This window comes from Hoplias malabaricus, chromosome 13 (assembly GCF_029633855.1).
Source record: "Hoplias malabaricus isolate fHopMal1 chromosome 13, fHopMal1.hap1, whole genome shotgun sequence".
Taxonomy (NCBI): Eukaryota; Metazoa; Chordata; class Actinopteri; order Characiformes; family Erythrinidae; genus Hoplias; species Hoplias malabaricus.
Window position 1 is genome coordinate 4,108,987 of NC_089812.1, and position 16,553 is coordinate 4,125,539.

A 16,553-nucleotide genomic window follows, 5' to 3' on the forward strand; every position below is an offset into this window, starting at 1 on the left:
AAGTGCCGGTGCTCTAGTTCCTCTTGAAAGTTCAGTTAAAACACACAGCTGCTTGTACTGTCCACCCAGCTCATACACACACTCCGAGCCCCCAGGACTGCGCTAACCATGTTCACACATTTAGGTAAGTAGTGGTGTTAAACCTGGATAAAAATCTAGTTAAATGACTAACGGCAGGTAAGAGATTTCTGCTGATATTTGTTCATTCTTGAAAGCTTTATTTTTTAAGTTATTGTACAATTCAATTCTTTAAATGTCTTCATAGTTTAAAAACTCAGATATAAACCATTATTCAAAGTGGTTTACTCAGAGGTTAGGAACCAGGGGCAGCGATAGCTAAAATGGCTAGTGGAGATACAGGGCATTAATAATGGTAAAATATAGTGGTGAATTAAAAGTAACTAAATACAATTAAATAAAACAGAAAAGAACATTTACATTGGGAAAGCTTTTGTGTGAATGTATCTCTATTTATTTTATTAATTCTTATTTAAAAATCTGTTTAAGGGCAAAATGTACAAGTAATTCCTTTGGCATCAACTTTATATGCTTATATTAAAAGCCATTGATGTCAGGTTCCCACCACCATCACTGTGAGAACAGGGCATGCCACACACTGCTCTAAGGCATTCATTTCACTTTCGGAAGAGTTTGATAATGAGCAGCTGACTGTGTTACAACATAAAGGCAATCTAGAGAGTTTAGGATCTCACATCACTGTTGTAGCACGCCTCTAACTGTACGTAACGAGGCCTGCAGGGGATATGAACTTCTGTCCTTGCCCCTGGACTTGGTCTAAGCTCCTCAGTGTCTTCTGAGTTAACCTGAGGAGTTCTGAGCAAGTAAAGGGTCTGTGACCAAATCAAAAAGTGAGATCCAAGTACCAGGTCCAAATAATATTCATTCATTATCTGTAACCCTTATCCAATTCAGGGTCGCGGTGGGTCCAGAGCCTACCTGGAATCATTGGGTGCAAGGCGGGAATACACCCTGGAGGGGGCGCCAGGGCAACTCCAAATAATATATAAATAAAATTAGTTTAGCTGTACGTCTGCTACGAAGATGAATTAATTTGTCTGGGATTTCTATGTCAAAGTTCTCTGTGCTGTATTTAAGGAAGTAACTTTATATATATTTGGTTCAATAAAGAGACAATGGAGCACAAACAGATTTGAGCAGTTTCTTTATTTATAAAAATATTGTTGCAAATCAATATCAGTGACATGTGTAACATCACAAACAAGAATTTTGTTGCAAAATGTTGGAACACAGAGCACATCTGCTACGCCAACCAAAATTAGAGTAAAATAATAACAACAACAACAGTGGACTAATACAGCGGAGCATGGTTGTCATAGCAACCACCATCACTCTCACACAGACACCGAAGCGGCTCCTCTGCCTGGCTGGACGTTATCTGCCGTCAGATATGACTGAGCTCAAAACTGGAAGTGGAAGTCACCGGGAAGAAAAGATGAGGTACACTGCATAGACCGTGTGTGCGCGGAAAGACCTGTCACTGATGAGGAACAGTGGGATGGCAGAGCAATAAGAGGCTTCAGAATCAGGATGTGAGATACGCTTAGAAATACGCTTGGACCTGACCACAGTAAAATAGAAGAAATACTGGGCATAACTCTGTTAGTTACACAAACCTGCCCTGTTCATGTCTAAAGCAAGCTTTTAATGTGAAAAGCTAAGGATAGCTCTCCTAATTTGAAATGATAAGTCGTAGACTTCATTGCCAGTTGAACTGCTTAAATTCTACCTAGCACTGACATGTTCACTGTCACTCAGCAACACTTTCCATGCAGTCAGTTGTATCTGTATCCGAATACCAGTCTGTACATGTGCTTTTATCCACGGAATCACAGATCACTGTAATTTGTTGTCAGCAGCAAACCACTCACATTTGGTTTTTAATATAAAAGGAAATGTCGAAAAATAACTACCAAAATGTACTATCAAAATGTTTAGCCTGATACTGAAGCGCCTGGTAGTCCTCTTGGCAACACCTTCAGGTAACTCCAGTCATACAAGACCCGCCTACCATCTTCACCCATTTTCTAACATGTTTGAAATTGCTGGTATAATTCACAAATACTTACAATAACGCTTGGCTCAAAAACTCGCTCTGTCCAACAAGAGTGGGCTTTTCTCTATCGTGTCTTAACCAGTAAGCTGACCAGCTATTTCTATTCAAGAATAGTACTTGCCTGTAAACAGATATACATATACCACTGAATCAGGAACACCTACCAAACGGGACATTGTCGTTCTACACTTACAGTCTGTGGTTCGCTGCGTACTTTCTTGTCCCCTTTCCACCCTCCTCTTCACATGCTCAGAACCCCCACCGTACCCCACAGATAAGGTATGATTTGTTTGGTGCTTTGCAGCGACACTGGCGTGGTGTGTGATGTGCCAGTACGAGCCAGAGTCTCTGACAGCACTGCTGTGTCTGGTCCACTAACACACCACCGCCAGCGCTGAGAATGAAACATCACCCAAATCATACCTGCTCTGTGGCCATTGAAGAACAATGTGAAACGGGATGAGAAACAGGCGGACAGGTTTGGAATTGTAGAACTACAAACTGCTCAGGTATGGAGCGAATAAAATGGACGATGAATGTAGAGTCAAGGTAGGTGTTCCTAATCCAGTGATCGTTTTGTGCGTGTGCATTTGTGAGACTATATATCCCTTTGTTTTATGGTTAAACAAAAACAATATGAGCCGTAACAACACTTACAAGTGCATGGATTGGTTTAAGTCACAAGCCTACGGCCCTGGAAATCTGGTGTACCCCAATAAAACAAACAAAACCACACACGATGCATTTCAGTCACGTATATTGTTCCCTTCACTTTGGGAATGCGTGCACAGCAACTCTTAAGGAGTTGACCATCTTGCCCACTGCTCTTATTTAGTAGCTTAGGGCACTTTGGCTCAAGCGCAGGTACTGGACACAAACTTAATTAGGCTGTGAGAAATCAAAAAGCAAGCAAATGGCTGCTCTCGCACTCAACAAGAGCATCTCATGGAGGTCTTACGCATGAACATCAATTTTGAGCAATGCTTTCATTATGCGGACTATTCAAGCAATTATTTATGACTGCATACAGCATACAACGAATGGAGGAAATACAAATTAATGAGTGCAAACAGAAGGAATAACATTCAACATTTTGGTACTGCCACAGCCAATGAGAGCAGCACAGTGTAACTGACTTGAAAAGGTTAAAGGGGAACACTCGCATACTGACACAATGGTAAAGTCAGTTTCCTAAAATTAAACTTAAAGCTCTATTTCACCCTTCAGCGCTTCTATTGAGTTGTTGTTTATATGTTTGTACTTCTGTTGAAATAGCTGTGTTGTTGAGTACTTGGCACTAATAGCACATCGAGATGAGGAAGGATTGGCTCCTCAGCCCTTCGGAAAGACATCACTATCAATGCAAACACAAAACCGCTCGACTACTAATCGTCTACGGTGATGTTGCGGAACAGGTAGGCCATTGATTCTCCGTTGTGGATGCGACGGATGGCCTCAGCCAGGATCATGCTTACGTCTACTGTCTTAATCTTAGGGCACTGCAGCTTCTGCACTTCATGGGGAACAGTGTTGGTCACAACTACCTGAAAGCAAACATAATCACACAGAATTTCAGATACAAATATTGTATATGGAAAAATTAAGATATGATTTCTTGGGGGCGGCACGGTGGCGCAGCAGGCAGTGTCGCAGTCACACAGCTCCAGGGGCCTGGAGGTTGTGGGTTCGATTCCCGCTCCGGGTGACTGTCTGTGAGGAGTTGGTGTGTTCTCCCCATGTCCGCGTGGGTTTCCTCCGGGTGCTCCGGTTTCCTCCCATGCTCCAAAAACACACGTTGGTAGGTGGATTGGTGACTCAAAAGTGTCCGTAGGTGTGAGTGTGTGTGTGTGTTGCCCTTTGAAGGACTGGCGCCCCCTCCAGGGTGTATTCCTGGATTGAGCGCCCAGTGATTCCAGGTAGGCTCTGGACCCACCGCGACCCTGAATTGGATAAGCGGTTACAGATAATGAATGAATGAATGATTTCTTGGCTTCGGCACAAAGGTTAGTAACCCATCTACAATTTCATTCAAATTTTACTGTGAGAAATCCTGCAGGCAAATAAATTTATTTCATTAAGCATTATTTATTTTATTTTTATAGCTCCATCTTTAACGTTTTTGTCAAGCTTGACACGGTGTGTGATACGTCATTTATGGTATACAGGAGGTCCTCCGGTTACATCAGTCCCGAATTACGATGTTTCGTGGTTACGACACATCTCCCATTTACTGTATAAAGCCTTGTTTCGACTGAAGTGGTTTTGCATCGTAAACGTCATAACGTGAACTTCGTGTTTGGTGTGCGCGGCGGAAGAATACACGGTTACGCGGCTCGGGACCGAGAAGGATAGGTTATTTACGTACAGTATGTATGTATGTTCCGACTTACACCGAAAATCGGTTTACGACGCGACGTAGGAATGGATCAATGTCGTAAGTCGAGGACCCCCTGTATAGTGTAAGCCTTTAAAGTCAATTGAGAATGCGCATACAAAAAGAAATATGTTAAGTAATTCGTGGTACTGTGGCAGTATCTTTGTTGCCATCAAATGATGTGCTCAGTGATAGTTTAGTAAGATACTAATACATTTAAAAATACCAACATCGTAGGCACAAAAGTGGCTTGTAATCAATATTGAATAAAATGGACTCCATCAGCAACTATTTATGGGAAACACATTCGATATTTTGTAGAACTCTAATTCATGAAGCTACCAGTCCAAGAGAAATGTAAATGAAGCTATAAATACTTACAGTCACATGGCGAGCATCTTGTGATCAATCGGTTTAAGTGAGCCATTGTCTACTAAACATTTGCAAATTATACTAATAATGAATTTATTAATCAATACCAAAAGATCAGCATGGACAGCATTATAAATGTAAATCTGTGTATTATTATTATTATTATTATTATTATAAATACATGTATTATTATTTACATTTTCATATCTATACCTTGAATCCATTGTTCTGGTTCTTGTAATTACATGTGTACTAGTGGTGACAAACATTTCAACTTATTACCAGCGGTTACAAAACACAGGACTGGACAGCAGATGCAAGACCTCTTAATTATACACAGCCAAGAGGGTTATGATATGAGCAATGAGCATGAAGTGAGCATGTGACTCACCTCATCTATAGCAGACTCCTCAATGAGGCGTGGAGCATCCGCAGACAGCAAGCCATGAGTGGCCATGATATAGATCTTATAGGCCCCTCTCTCTTTAAGGATCTCAGCTGCAGCCACAAAATCTTCCACATCATCTATGATGTCGTCCTAGAAGCAAATTTACATTTTGTAACGACATGGAAAGTTGGACAGTTAAACCATATATGGCTTTAAGAAAGATTACATTTTACATAGCTATTACAGCTAAAGGTCTGTCCCAAAAAAGTCATCTGCCTAAGTAGACACGGACTATGGAGACAGCAGTTTAAAAATGTCTGATTATTGAGACACTATAGTTAGAGAGTGATTGTGTCACCGCTTGTTCACGCCCGCTGAACACACCCAGTGTTTACGTCCCTCAGCTGCTAGCGTCGCCTCTGCGTTTTGGCGCGGTGGATTCTAGTCTTCCTGTTTTTATTGTGATTTTATTTATCTTTGCTCTGGGAGAAGAGTGAAATAGATGGGAGTTGTGCTCGCGTTGCATCATGGGATTGCCATCATGGGAATTCGCCAAGATTAAGGTATCTCAGTAGGCAGCATAATGAGGTATCTAAGAATTGGGACAGTCTACGTGTCACGAGCGTTCACACAATGATGTAAAATGCTCTCTATTTAGACAGCTCACTAGGTTTTGGCCTAGGGTCTACTTTTGTTTGAACACTTGAGAGAATTGTATCAATGCCTTGAAGGGAAATTCCCACCACTGGTGTCATTTGGAAGCTACAAACAGCGTAATTATTGGTTGTAATGATTCAAGTAGTGGTTCAACAGTACTACTGAAATGTTCCCGTATTTAACGTATACACCTCTACTTACGATAATAATGGCGATGCGCCCTCCAACGTCCCCCACTACTGTGATGGGTGGCTTCTCCTTGGCCATCATTACTACGAAGAGAAATACCAAACAGTCCGTTAAAGAATCACCACAGAAGGTTCTGAAGAGGAACACTAGTAAACAAATCAGGCTCTGTTGTCTGTGTATGTTGGGTAAGATGGGTTCAAGTGCATATAATAACCTGACATATTCCAGATGTAATCCACATTATATGTTCTCTAAATGAGATAACGGTCATTTGAGGAGTCACCGAGACCACTGCTGGATCGCAGTAGCTCATGCCTTTGTTCCTTTACACATATTTTAGATGTTTCATTATTAAAACTACCCCATTTTACCCCACCTACATACCAGCTTCAATTTGGAATGGCAAACTCAAGGCAGCACATGCCATGCAGAAACCAACATACCCAATCATAGGTTAGAATAGCTAAGAGGCTTCCACACAAAGTCAGTACAAATAAATTTCAATGATACACATAAACCAATCTTGTCCTGAAAGCCAACAAGTCTGACTCTGGCTGGGGCAATGTTCAAGTTCAGGGGGCGGTCAAGATTGCAGGACCATTCTCATTCAACGTTCAAGTCTTCAGTCAGAGGAGAGGCACAGGAGCACACAACCAGCAAACACACTCACACAATCGCACGCCTGCACACAGGGAGCAGATTGCAGGTTCTGAAGGGTTAACAGAGTTAAACATGCCTTCAACACATGCCTTTTTTTTCTAGAGAGCAAAATTAACTAGTGACTTATGGGTTAGAATGCTTTCTTTGAACTGCACTCAATCACCAATACTTATGATTGCCAGTCCTGAGGGAAACTACATGATGTTACCTCTGCAACTAATGCCACGTTGTTGTATATATGTGTGTGTGTGTGTATACAAGACAGCTGTGGCTGGCCAATAGAGGGCGCTAGAGCTCTCTGGTGGATTTTTTTTTAGCTTGTTACATGTGTAAAATAATGTGTAATAAAAAAAAAAAAAAAAACAGTCCTTGAATCGGATACCACAGGGGCGCAACATTTATCGCCCCAAGAAAAGTCAATTAGTTAGAGCTGGAGTAAGGAGCTTGACGGATATTGGTGATGTAGTACATGCTTCCTGCTGCCTTCAAACTCAAGTTCTCTTCTCCAAAATCCAGTATTCAGTCCAGACACACACAGCCTCAATGTTTTTTTATTGATCACTTTGGTAACTATTAGTCTGCTGATATATATTTACTGTCAATTAAATATTAGAGATTTGGTGTCTGGCAGTATGAGCTAAATTGTATTTGAATGGTTGTTTATACTGACGAATAGCCCCATCTAAAATGTTATTTACCAGCAGCCACTGAGATGTAAGCATGCAAAATGTGCTTGTAACCAAACAGGAAAGGGATTTCTGCATAATTTGGATTTTGGTACCTTATGAACACTAGTAAATATAGTATAGTAACTATATGTCCAAAAGATTAAGATGAACCCTTTGTGGACTATAGGAGTATAAATCTCTCTAGCATTAGGATGTACAGCAATGGAACTGCATTTTCTGAAGTAATGGAGGAGAAGTTATACTGTAATTTGTGTTCCATAACTATCCAACATTTTCCAATATCAGTATCTGACCTTACAAATGTAATCTGATGTCTCAATGCAATTACATTTTCATAGAAATGTTCCAACATCTGGTACAAAGCCTACCAAGACTTAAAGCTGCTGTTACAGCTGCAAATGCAGAGAAATAGCCTATTAATACCGTTAATTGTAAATCTTTTCCTTAAGGTGATGTGTTTCCAAGGCCTGGCAGAGGCCTTGATTACAAGCAGCTACAAGACAACTGTCCTAAAAGTCTATTCTACACAGTTCTCCACAAGCAGGCACGGATGTGTTGACTGGCAAGATGGGCCCTGAGTGAAACCGGACGAATGTACATATCTTGGACAGATATTCAATGGTTCCGTTTGAAAGGATGTTGATTACGGAGTATTAAGAAAGAAGCACTTCATTTGAGGTTTCTCAACCCTGTTTGGAAGCACTCTGAAGTCCGTGGTCCCCGTTACAAAGAGTACACCTTAATTAATACATTATATTAAAATGAAGTTTAGTTTAAAACTGCACAATGTAAGATTAAGGCTAACATTTTAAAGTAGAAGGATTAGGAGTCAGCTCTGTCAGTCTTTGACCCTCTACAGTCCAACAGTTTGAGCTGCGAGGTGAGATCTTTACGTCATATTCTACAAATGCAAACTCTAATCTTATGACAATAGCTGATAATTCACCTACATCCAAACATGTTTTCACTGTGTTCTCTTTGAAAATCTCTTCCAAAAGGCTCACAAACATCATATTCATCAACTCGGGAAAGGGGTCTGAAGAAAAACCCATGATAAAATACTTTCTGAAGGTGGCAAGCAATTACAACACTCTACCAGAGAGGTAAAGTTACATAGTGCAGCTTTAAGATGTCGAAGCACACCGAGAGTGACGTTAGTTAACTACGACTATGGCAGTGATGCATGTATTAGCACAGCTTCACATCTACAGTCCTCAGAATGCTTTTGGCTGCAGGTTTTGAGAGGCCTCGATAACGGCATGCACGCACAGAGGAACCATTTTAAAGTGAGGTCACTGCTGTGATTGGAAGCAAAGAGAGTTAACCATCATACTTGGGAGCTCTATGCCTGGAAATGGAGCTTGTTGCTTGCCTATTATCAACAAATAAACATCACATTAAATAACGGCCACATAAATACAGCTTTGAAATAAATAAATAAACAAATATATATTGGGACTTTACCAATCCCCAGTCTTTACTAATGACATCCATTTCTTCTCAGAATTTCCAACGCTCATTAAGTTCATGGATCAATATAATGATACATATGCTACTGTTAGCAAAAATTTGCAATCAATATTTGGGTGGTATCACGTTTAATTACTTCAGCCTCTCCAAGTGTAATTATATGTTTATTTGTTATTTTTATGTAATGTATTGTTTTTAATGCAAAATTAAAATCGAGATCTTTTTTTCAAAGCATGATCAAATCTTGGATTTACTGTAATATACAGTTAAATATTTTCTTTGTGCTGCTCCCCAACATTTACAATAGTGACTTCCAAAACCGTAACCCAACTGAGGATTGTCAAAAGTCCATAAGATACACAAAAAACATCAAACACAATTTACTGAAAGAAATAGCAGTCAATAATATTTACCTACACCAAAAAAATGGCATTACCCCTAAATGTAATTTGTTGTAAATATTAGAAGTTATCAAAACATGAACAAAAGTCCGGGATAGATACGTAGATAAGGATCAACTTAAAGTGAATAGAATAAGCACATACAAAATTTTGTGATGTTACTTTATCATTTTTCACATGCAAAGCAATGCAGCAAGAATAAAATTGTGTTATGCAGACAGGGCTTCGGATAGGCTGTTAGTACTCAGATACACCCTATCCCCACCACTTTGTAGGTGAATTTAGAGAAGGTGTAGGTTCTAAAATACAATAACTTCAAATATTTAACAAGTACATGTAGAGACAACCTATTGTGTATAGCCCTAAAACCCTCTGAGAGTGTTTATTCAGAAGCAATAGTTAGTCTTACATGGCAATTCTAAGCCCGGGTGGCCGAAGATGTTGCGGACGCATGGTGGAGAATGTCTTCCATCAGCCATGTCCGATTCAGAACACTGGGCCTCTCCATGAATGACGGCCAGGCCTAGACGCAGCCTCTCTGCATACGACTGAGCCCTGTGATCATCACACAGAAAGAGTCAGTCGAAGAAAGTAAGTCTCTTACTGTGCTCTCATGTGCTAATCATTCATTCATTCATTCATTGTCTATAACACTTATCCAGTTCAGGGTCGCAGTGGGTCCAGAGCCTATCTGGAATCATTGGGTGCAAGGCGGGAATACACCCTGGAGTGTGTGTTGCCCTTCACAGGGCAACACACACACACACATTCACACCTACAGACACTTTTGAGTCACCAATCCACCTACCAACGTGTGTTTTTGGACTGGGGGAGGAAACCGGAGCACCTGGAGGAAACCCACGCAGACACAGAGAGAACACACTACACTCCTCACAGACAGTCACTCGGAGGAAACCCACGCAGACACAGGGAGAACACACCACACTCCTCACAGACAGTCACCTGGAGGAAACCCACGCAGACACAGGGAGAACACACCACACTCCTCACAGACAGTCACCCGGACGAAACCTACGCAGTCACAGGGAGAACACACTACACTCCTCACAGACAGTCACCCGGAGGAAACCCACGCAGACACAGTGAGAACACACCACAATCCTCACAGACAGTCACCCAGAGGAAACCCACGCAGACACAGGGTTAACACACCACACTCCTCACAGACAGTCACCTGGAGGAAACCCACGCAGACACAGGGTTAACACACCACACTCCTCACAGACAGTCACCCGGAGGAAACCCACGCAGACACAGGGAGAACACACCACACTTCTCACAGACAGTCACCCGGAGGAAACCCACACAGACACAGAGAAAACACACCACACTCCTCACAGACAGTCACCCAGAGGAAACCCACGCAGACACAGGGTTAACACACCACACTCCTCACAGACAGTCACCCGGAGGAAACCCACGCAGACACAGGGAGAACACACCACACTCCTCACAGACTGTCACCCGGAGGAAACCCATGCAGACACAGAGAAAACACACCACACTCCTCACAGACAGTCACCCAGAGGAAACCCACGCAGACACAGGGTTAACACACCACACTCCTCACAGACAGTCACCCGGAGGAAACCCACGCAGACACAGGGAGAACACACCAACTCCTCACAGACAGTCACCCGGAGGAAACCCACGCAGACACAGGGAGAACACACCACACTCCTCACAGACAGTCACCCAGAGCGGGAATTGAACCCACAACCTCCAGGCCCCTGGAGCTGTGTGACTGCGACACCTACCTGCTGCGCCACCGTGCCGCCCGAGTACAATCTCAATTACTTTAAGTCAATCAGCAAACAATTTTTTAAACTTCTAAAAGTGTTTACCAGTTATACTCATGCTGTGGGCCCAATACCTTTTTGCAGCAGAGGGAGACTTTGCAACAATGATGGCATTTCTGTAATCAGGGACCTGAAAGAAAAAAACAATATACACAATTATGGAATCACATGCGACATACTGAAACTGGCACTAATTTAAGTAGTTAACTAGGGACAAACTAACCTCTTCTTGAATGTACTGTAGCAGGAATGGAGAGGCACGTAGGTTGTCTACAGGAAAACTGAAGAAGCCCTGAATCTCTTTCTGATGGAGGTCCATGGTGATGATATGACTCAACCCTGGATTATATTAAACATTGTATAGGGCATACTGTTTAAATTCTTGTTAAATACTTAACTCACAAAACTATTTAAGGCCTGCAACACACTCCAAAATAGTTGTGGCAGAGGCAGGTTTAGAAGCACTACGTACCCCATATCACCTTTCCTTTTACTAATACTTTCTATTTGTTTGGAAACTCTGACTGTGACTGAACATCTTCGGAAGTCTGAGCCTCTGTTGGACACCCAATCATGAAAGCCTTACATATAACCAGTGTAACTTGAATATTCTATAAACATTTCACTCTTATTTTGCCCCTGTCCCAACGTTTTTCAGTGTTGGAGAGCTTAAATTCTAAATGTGTTAATATGTAAAAAAAAAAAACCCAGAATGAACACACTGAAATGTCTCAAAAAATCAATACAAATAATAATAATAAAAAGCTATAACACATTAAAATCTCACAAATATATACAATCAAATACCTGCTTTGGCAAGCATGGATGCCAAGAGTTTACACACTATGGATCCCCTTTTCCTCATCTTGCACTGCTTACTATAGGGGAAGTACGGAATGACTCCAATGATGTTTTTGGCACAGGAGGTCTTGAGTGCATAAGCCATTACCAACAGCTCCATAATAGCTGTGTTAACATCTCTGACACACACACACACACATATATATTAATTAGACTGAAGCTCATACCAACACAAGGCATAAAACATTAAAAAACAGCAAACAAAGGTGAAACTCTAATGCTAAATTTCTGACTGACATTTTCTGACTCAGACTGACATTTAGGAAAGTTTAATACTACAAACAAAGCTAAGCCTAAGTGTTGCTAAGTTGAAAGATTTGCATTACCTGGGAATGGTTTGGATGATGAAGATGGTTTGGCCTCTAACAGACTCTTTGACGTCAACTCTGGTCTCTATCGTATTAAACATAAGATGTCAAGGCATTAAAATAATATTTTTACTTTGTAAATTCCTACAACAAATTGCTTTGAAATAAGGAAATGTCTAATTATGAAGTCCTTTAAACCAAAAGATTAACTCCTTTCACCTCTGTTAGCCTCCTGGTAAACCACAGACTTCCCCAACTCCACTCCAAGCCTCCTAAAAAAAGTGGGAAAGAAAACATGCTTGATATAGAGCGAATGCAAGCCGAATTAAAGGGCGAAACTCACCTACCAGGAGCCTACCCAGTGTTTTAGGGTGCAAGGACGAAACACACCCATCTCAGGGCACCACAAACTCACTCACACCTAGGAACAATTTTTACACAGCCAATTTACTTACCAACATGGGGGAAACCCACCCAGACACTGCAGGAACAAACCAAGCTCCTCAAAGACAGTGATCTGACACCGGGATTGAACCCAAAACCCCAGGACCCTGGAGCTGTGCTGCTCCAGGTTTGTGCCTCATGCTGCCCAAGTTATTACACAGAATATAATGATCACTCCAGAATTAAATTGTAAAAGTACACAGGAAATAAAATCCAAATACAACTTTGGCTTTTTACCCCTTTCACGGAATTAAAAACCAGGGTCTGCGATGTTTTATTTGACTTTTCAAAATCAATACACACCAGGTCTGATAAAACGTGGACGAAGAATGTAACGGAAAAAAATCAAACACCATTTTAAAGAAACCACATTCAACGAATAAAACATCTCACTTCCTAACACTCTGTATACATTTACATAGCAATGAATCACTTATGCAGAAAATTTCCCCTTTAATTTCTGCATATGAAAAGATAAGGAAAGCATGACTCAGCACAGAGTTGTATAAACATACCACAGCCTTCCCAAGGTCAGGTCAAACCCACTGCCAAGCCGTAAAGAGTCTAAAGAGTTCATGTTTTCAGCAATACACCAATCACAATAATTGTGGGCTTATTACCCCTTTCACTTGCAGCAGGTTTTAAAAATGATGTGCAGGTCTGACCAGTAATGTTTGTGGCTGCTTCAATGTCAGAGATAAAAGATTTATTTAGCATATATCAATAGAAAAATGAATAATAACAATAATAATAGACACCACATAACTGTAATTCTGCTCATACTGGTATGAAATACAGAAATATACTGACATGTGACTAGCCGGACAGTTAGCATACTGTGTTAAATATCACACTGGGCATAGTCTACTATGACATTAGTCTCACATTGCTAGACTCTCGAGGGAGAGTCTGGTACCTTTCGCCACGTAACCTGGCCAAGAACCGCCTACAACCCCAGAAAAAGGATTTTGACAGACATGGAAAAGAACTAGTCATACGTCTGCTGATGTATAGAAGGCCAATCAGCCAATCAGAATGCAACAGGTAGAATCCAGAAAATGAGGCCAACTTAACGCACTGAAAGTATCAGTCTCTCCGTCAACTTCTGGGCAGAGTGTCTGTGGTTTACGAGAGACTACTTCAGTTGTCATTCAGACTGACATTAGCTTTATTTGACCTGGTTCATCGAGATGTTGGTTCCATTACTCCACACTCAATATATCTGTATTTTTAAAATATACAAATTTGCGTTTGGTGATAAACCTCTCAGAATACACAAATCTGAAGAAGGGCGGGTGAGAAGGTTATACACTAAACTATGAGGCTAATGACAGCTACTGCTAGGCCATTGGCAGCAGTAGGTGGACTTTATTTGTGGCAGGTGTTATTGACCAGTTAGCGCTTGTTGCTCTCCCAGTGAGACCCAGTGGAGTTCAGCTAGTGGCTGCTCTCTGACCAGTTAGAGGCTGCTGAAAAGCTAGTGGCACCTGTCAATGCCTTAGAAGCAGCAGAAGCTCAGCTAATAAAAGCTGTCGCCGACTACTTAGAAGCAGCTTTAGTTTGATTAGTGATTAGTGGCAGCTGGAGCTCAGCTGGTAGTCTCTGAGCAGTTATTGGCTGCCTTTCAGGTATCTGGAGATGTTTCTGACCAGTCAGATCCTGGCTCTCTATTCCCATGCAGGTTATTTTTGACAAACAACACTGTGGATTATAAGAAATCTGCTATTGTACATGGAGAACAGGGCACCGTTTCTGACTCACCAAAGGCAGCTGGAGTTCAGGTAATGCCAGCTGACCCCCAGGAGTTAGAGGCAGCTGTGGCAGTCATCACTGACCAGTTAGAGACAGCTGTGGTAGCCTTCATTTACCAGTTAATGGCAACTGCAGTTCAGCTAGTAGTAGCTGTAACTGACCACATAAAGGCTGCTGTCCCTGACCAGTTAGTGGCATTTGAAACTAAGAAGCTAGAGATCGTTAAAATGGCTGAGTGGCAGCAGCCATTAACTAGTCTCTAAATAGGTCAGTCAGGCCTTGGCACCTATTTCTGAAGAACTGGCACCCGCCACTGGTCAACTGCCACGTACTGCCAGGTTATGTCCTGCTGCCAAGGAGAGACTGAAGGGGGAAGGGTTCAGACTTAATTATTCAAGCTGAAGTGAAGGTATTTAAACATTTAAGTTTAAGTTGGAACTGAAAAAAATATTAAAAAATAAATAAAAACGGAAATCTGACACTGAGGCATCATCCGTGTGTGTAAGCGCGGCACCACAGCAGGCTAATTTTACCGTACTGGGACAAACCGGGTTTTATTATCTACACTACAACAAAACAAAGCCAAACGTGTTCCTGGTGGAGTACGTACTCTGTGATCTTCTTGGCGAGTTCAGTACACGCTGCGGTGGAGTTGGCGGAGAAGACACGGTAACCGCTTTTCGGGACGTTCATCCTCTCGAAGTTTGTTAGCTCTTGTGCTAACGGTTAAGGTTAAACTCACTTGCCCTGAAACTGTCCTAGTTTAAAGTCCACAGGGCTCCTTTCTTGTCGCACACTTGCGTTTATTCGTTTTAGAGGAAGACCTTCAAACGTGAAGAAAAGCTGTCATTAAAATATCACATTAAAACACGAACCAGACCGTTAGACGCCGAGGAGTTTGTTGCCAAACAACGGTTCCCCGCATCAGCGCTCATACCTCAGTGAGCTCCTGCAGCGCCGCCTGCTGGACTGGAGCCTTCACTGCGACATGGAGGGGAGCTGTATACAGCAAAGGTCTTCATCTGTTAGTAAAATTTGTCAGTATAACTGTGAATAAGCACTCTGTATAATCTCTAAACCCGTGAGACCATTGCACATAGGGTTAAAAAAAAGACTATCGAGGTTTTAAAATACCTCGAAATAAAACGTTTATGTAAACAAAAACCCAATCTGTTTACTACACAGGTGGATTGGGGACTGGCGCCATCCCCTGGAGGGGGCGGCACGGTGGCGTCGCAGTCACACAGCTTGGGGGGCCTGGAGGTTGTGGGTTCGATTCCAGCTCCGGGTGACTGTCTGTGAGGAGTTGGTGTGTTCTCCCCGTGTCCGCGTGGGTTTCCTCTCACAATCCAAAAACACACGTTGGTAGGTGGATTGACTCAAAAGTGTGTGTGTGTGTGTGTGTGTCGCCCTGTGAAGGACTGGCGCCCCCTCCAGGGTGTATTCCCGCCTTGCACCCAATGATTCCAGGTAGGCTCTGGACCCACTGCGACCCTGAACTGGATAAGGGTTACAGATAATGAATGAATCTTTACTACACTAGATCACACACAAATAGTCAATAATAACTGTCTTCTAAGTCCTGAAAGTGATTAAGCAGCAAAGATGATGATATCCATAAGTTATAAGACTCCCAGTGCACTAAAACACACTGGACAGGGAGTGCCATTTTAGTTTCATAATGAGGTATTGTTTTTCATTTATTTTTGAGATATGGGTTTAACGGCAAAGCCATACCCAGGAAATATTTTTCATTTATTCATCTTCTGTAACCCTTTTGTCCTGATCAGAGCTGCATGGTTCTGGAAGTAACAGGGCACCAGTTTCACATAGCCAACAGACGTGTGATTTTGGACTGCGGGAGGAACCCAGGAAATAAGCTTTGTCTCAAATTTACAATAATTCCCTCATTGTCTGTAAGTGCTTATCCAGTTCAGGGTCACAGTGGGTCCAGAGCCTCCCCGGAATCACTGGGCGCAAGGCAGGAACAGACCCAGGAGGGGGCACCAGTCCTCCACAGGGCAACACACACTCACACACATAGGGAAACTTTTTTTAGTAGCCAATCCACAT

The 16,553-nt window shown here is 42.0% G+C and overlaps 1 protein-coding gene across 2 annotated transcripts; it reads right to left on the minus strand.

Moving 5' to 3' along the window:
- Nucleotides 1-1,180: 1,180 nt before the first annotated feature.
- LOC136665460 (phosphoribosyl pyrophosphate synthase-associated protein 1) lies at nucleotides 1,181-15,471 on the minus strand. 2 transcript variants are annotated; one of them, XM_066643104.1, is made up of 10 exons: nucleotides 15,418-15,471; nucleotides 12,504-12,556; nucleotides 12,303-12,369; nucleotides 11,923-12,095; nucleotides 11,339-11,454; nucleotides 11,190-11,245; nucleotides 9,705-9,850; nucleotides 6,088-6,158; nucleotides 5,233-5,379; nucleotides 1,181-3,639 (listed from the first exon to the last, which is right to left on the minus strand). In XM_066643104.1, the coding sequence occupies exons 4-10, from the start codon at nucleotides 12,074-12,076 to the stop codon at nucleotides 3,481-3,483; spliced, it is 849 nt and encodes a 282-aa protein (XP_066499201.1). In that variant the 5' UTR covers nucleotides 12,077-12,095; nucleotides 12,303-12,369; nucleotides 12,504-12,556; nucleotides 15,418-15,471; the 3' UTR covers nucleotides 1,181-3,480. The 2 variants fall into 2 exon arrangements, with proteins under 2 accessions (XP_066499201.1, XP_066499200.1); XM_066643103.1 differs by lacking the exon at nucleotides 15,418-15,471 and adding an exon at nucleotides 15,091-15,410.
- Between the last annotated feature and the right edge of the window lie 1,082 nt (nucleotides 15,472-16,553).

Bases quoted from the DNA above. Each gene is read 5' to 3' on its own strand.
- LOC136665460 (XM_066643103.1), bottom strand. From the start codon at position 15,173: ATGAACGTCCCGAAAAGCGGTTACCGTGTCTTCTCCGCCAACTCCACC. The intron at 12,096-12,302 runs GTAATGCAAATC...TGTGTGTGTCAG, and splicing joins ATCATCCAAACCATTCCCAG to AGATGTTAACACAGCTATTA. The intron at 9,851-11,189 runs GTATTGGGCCCA...TGATGATCACAG, and splicing joins TCTCCCTCTGCTGCAAAAAG to GGCTCAGTCGTATGCAGAGA.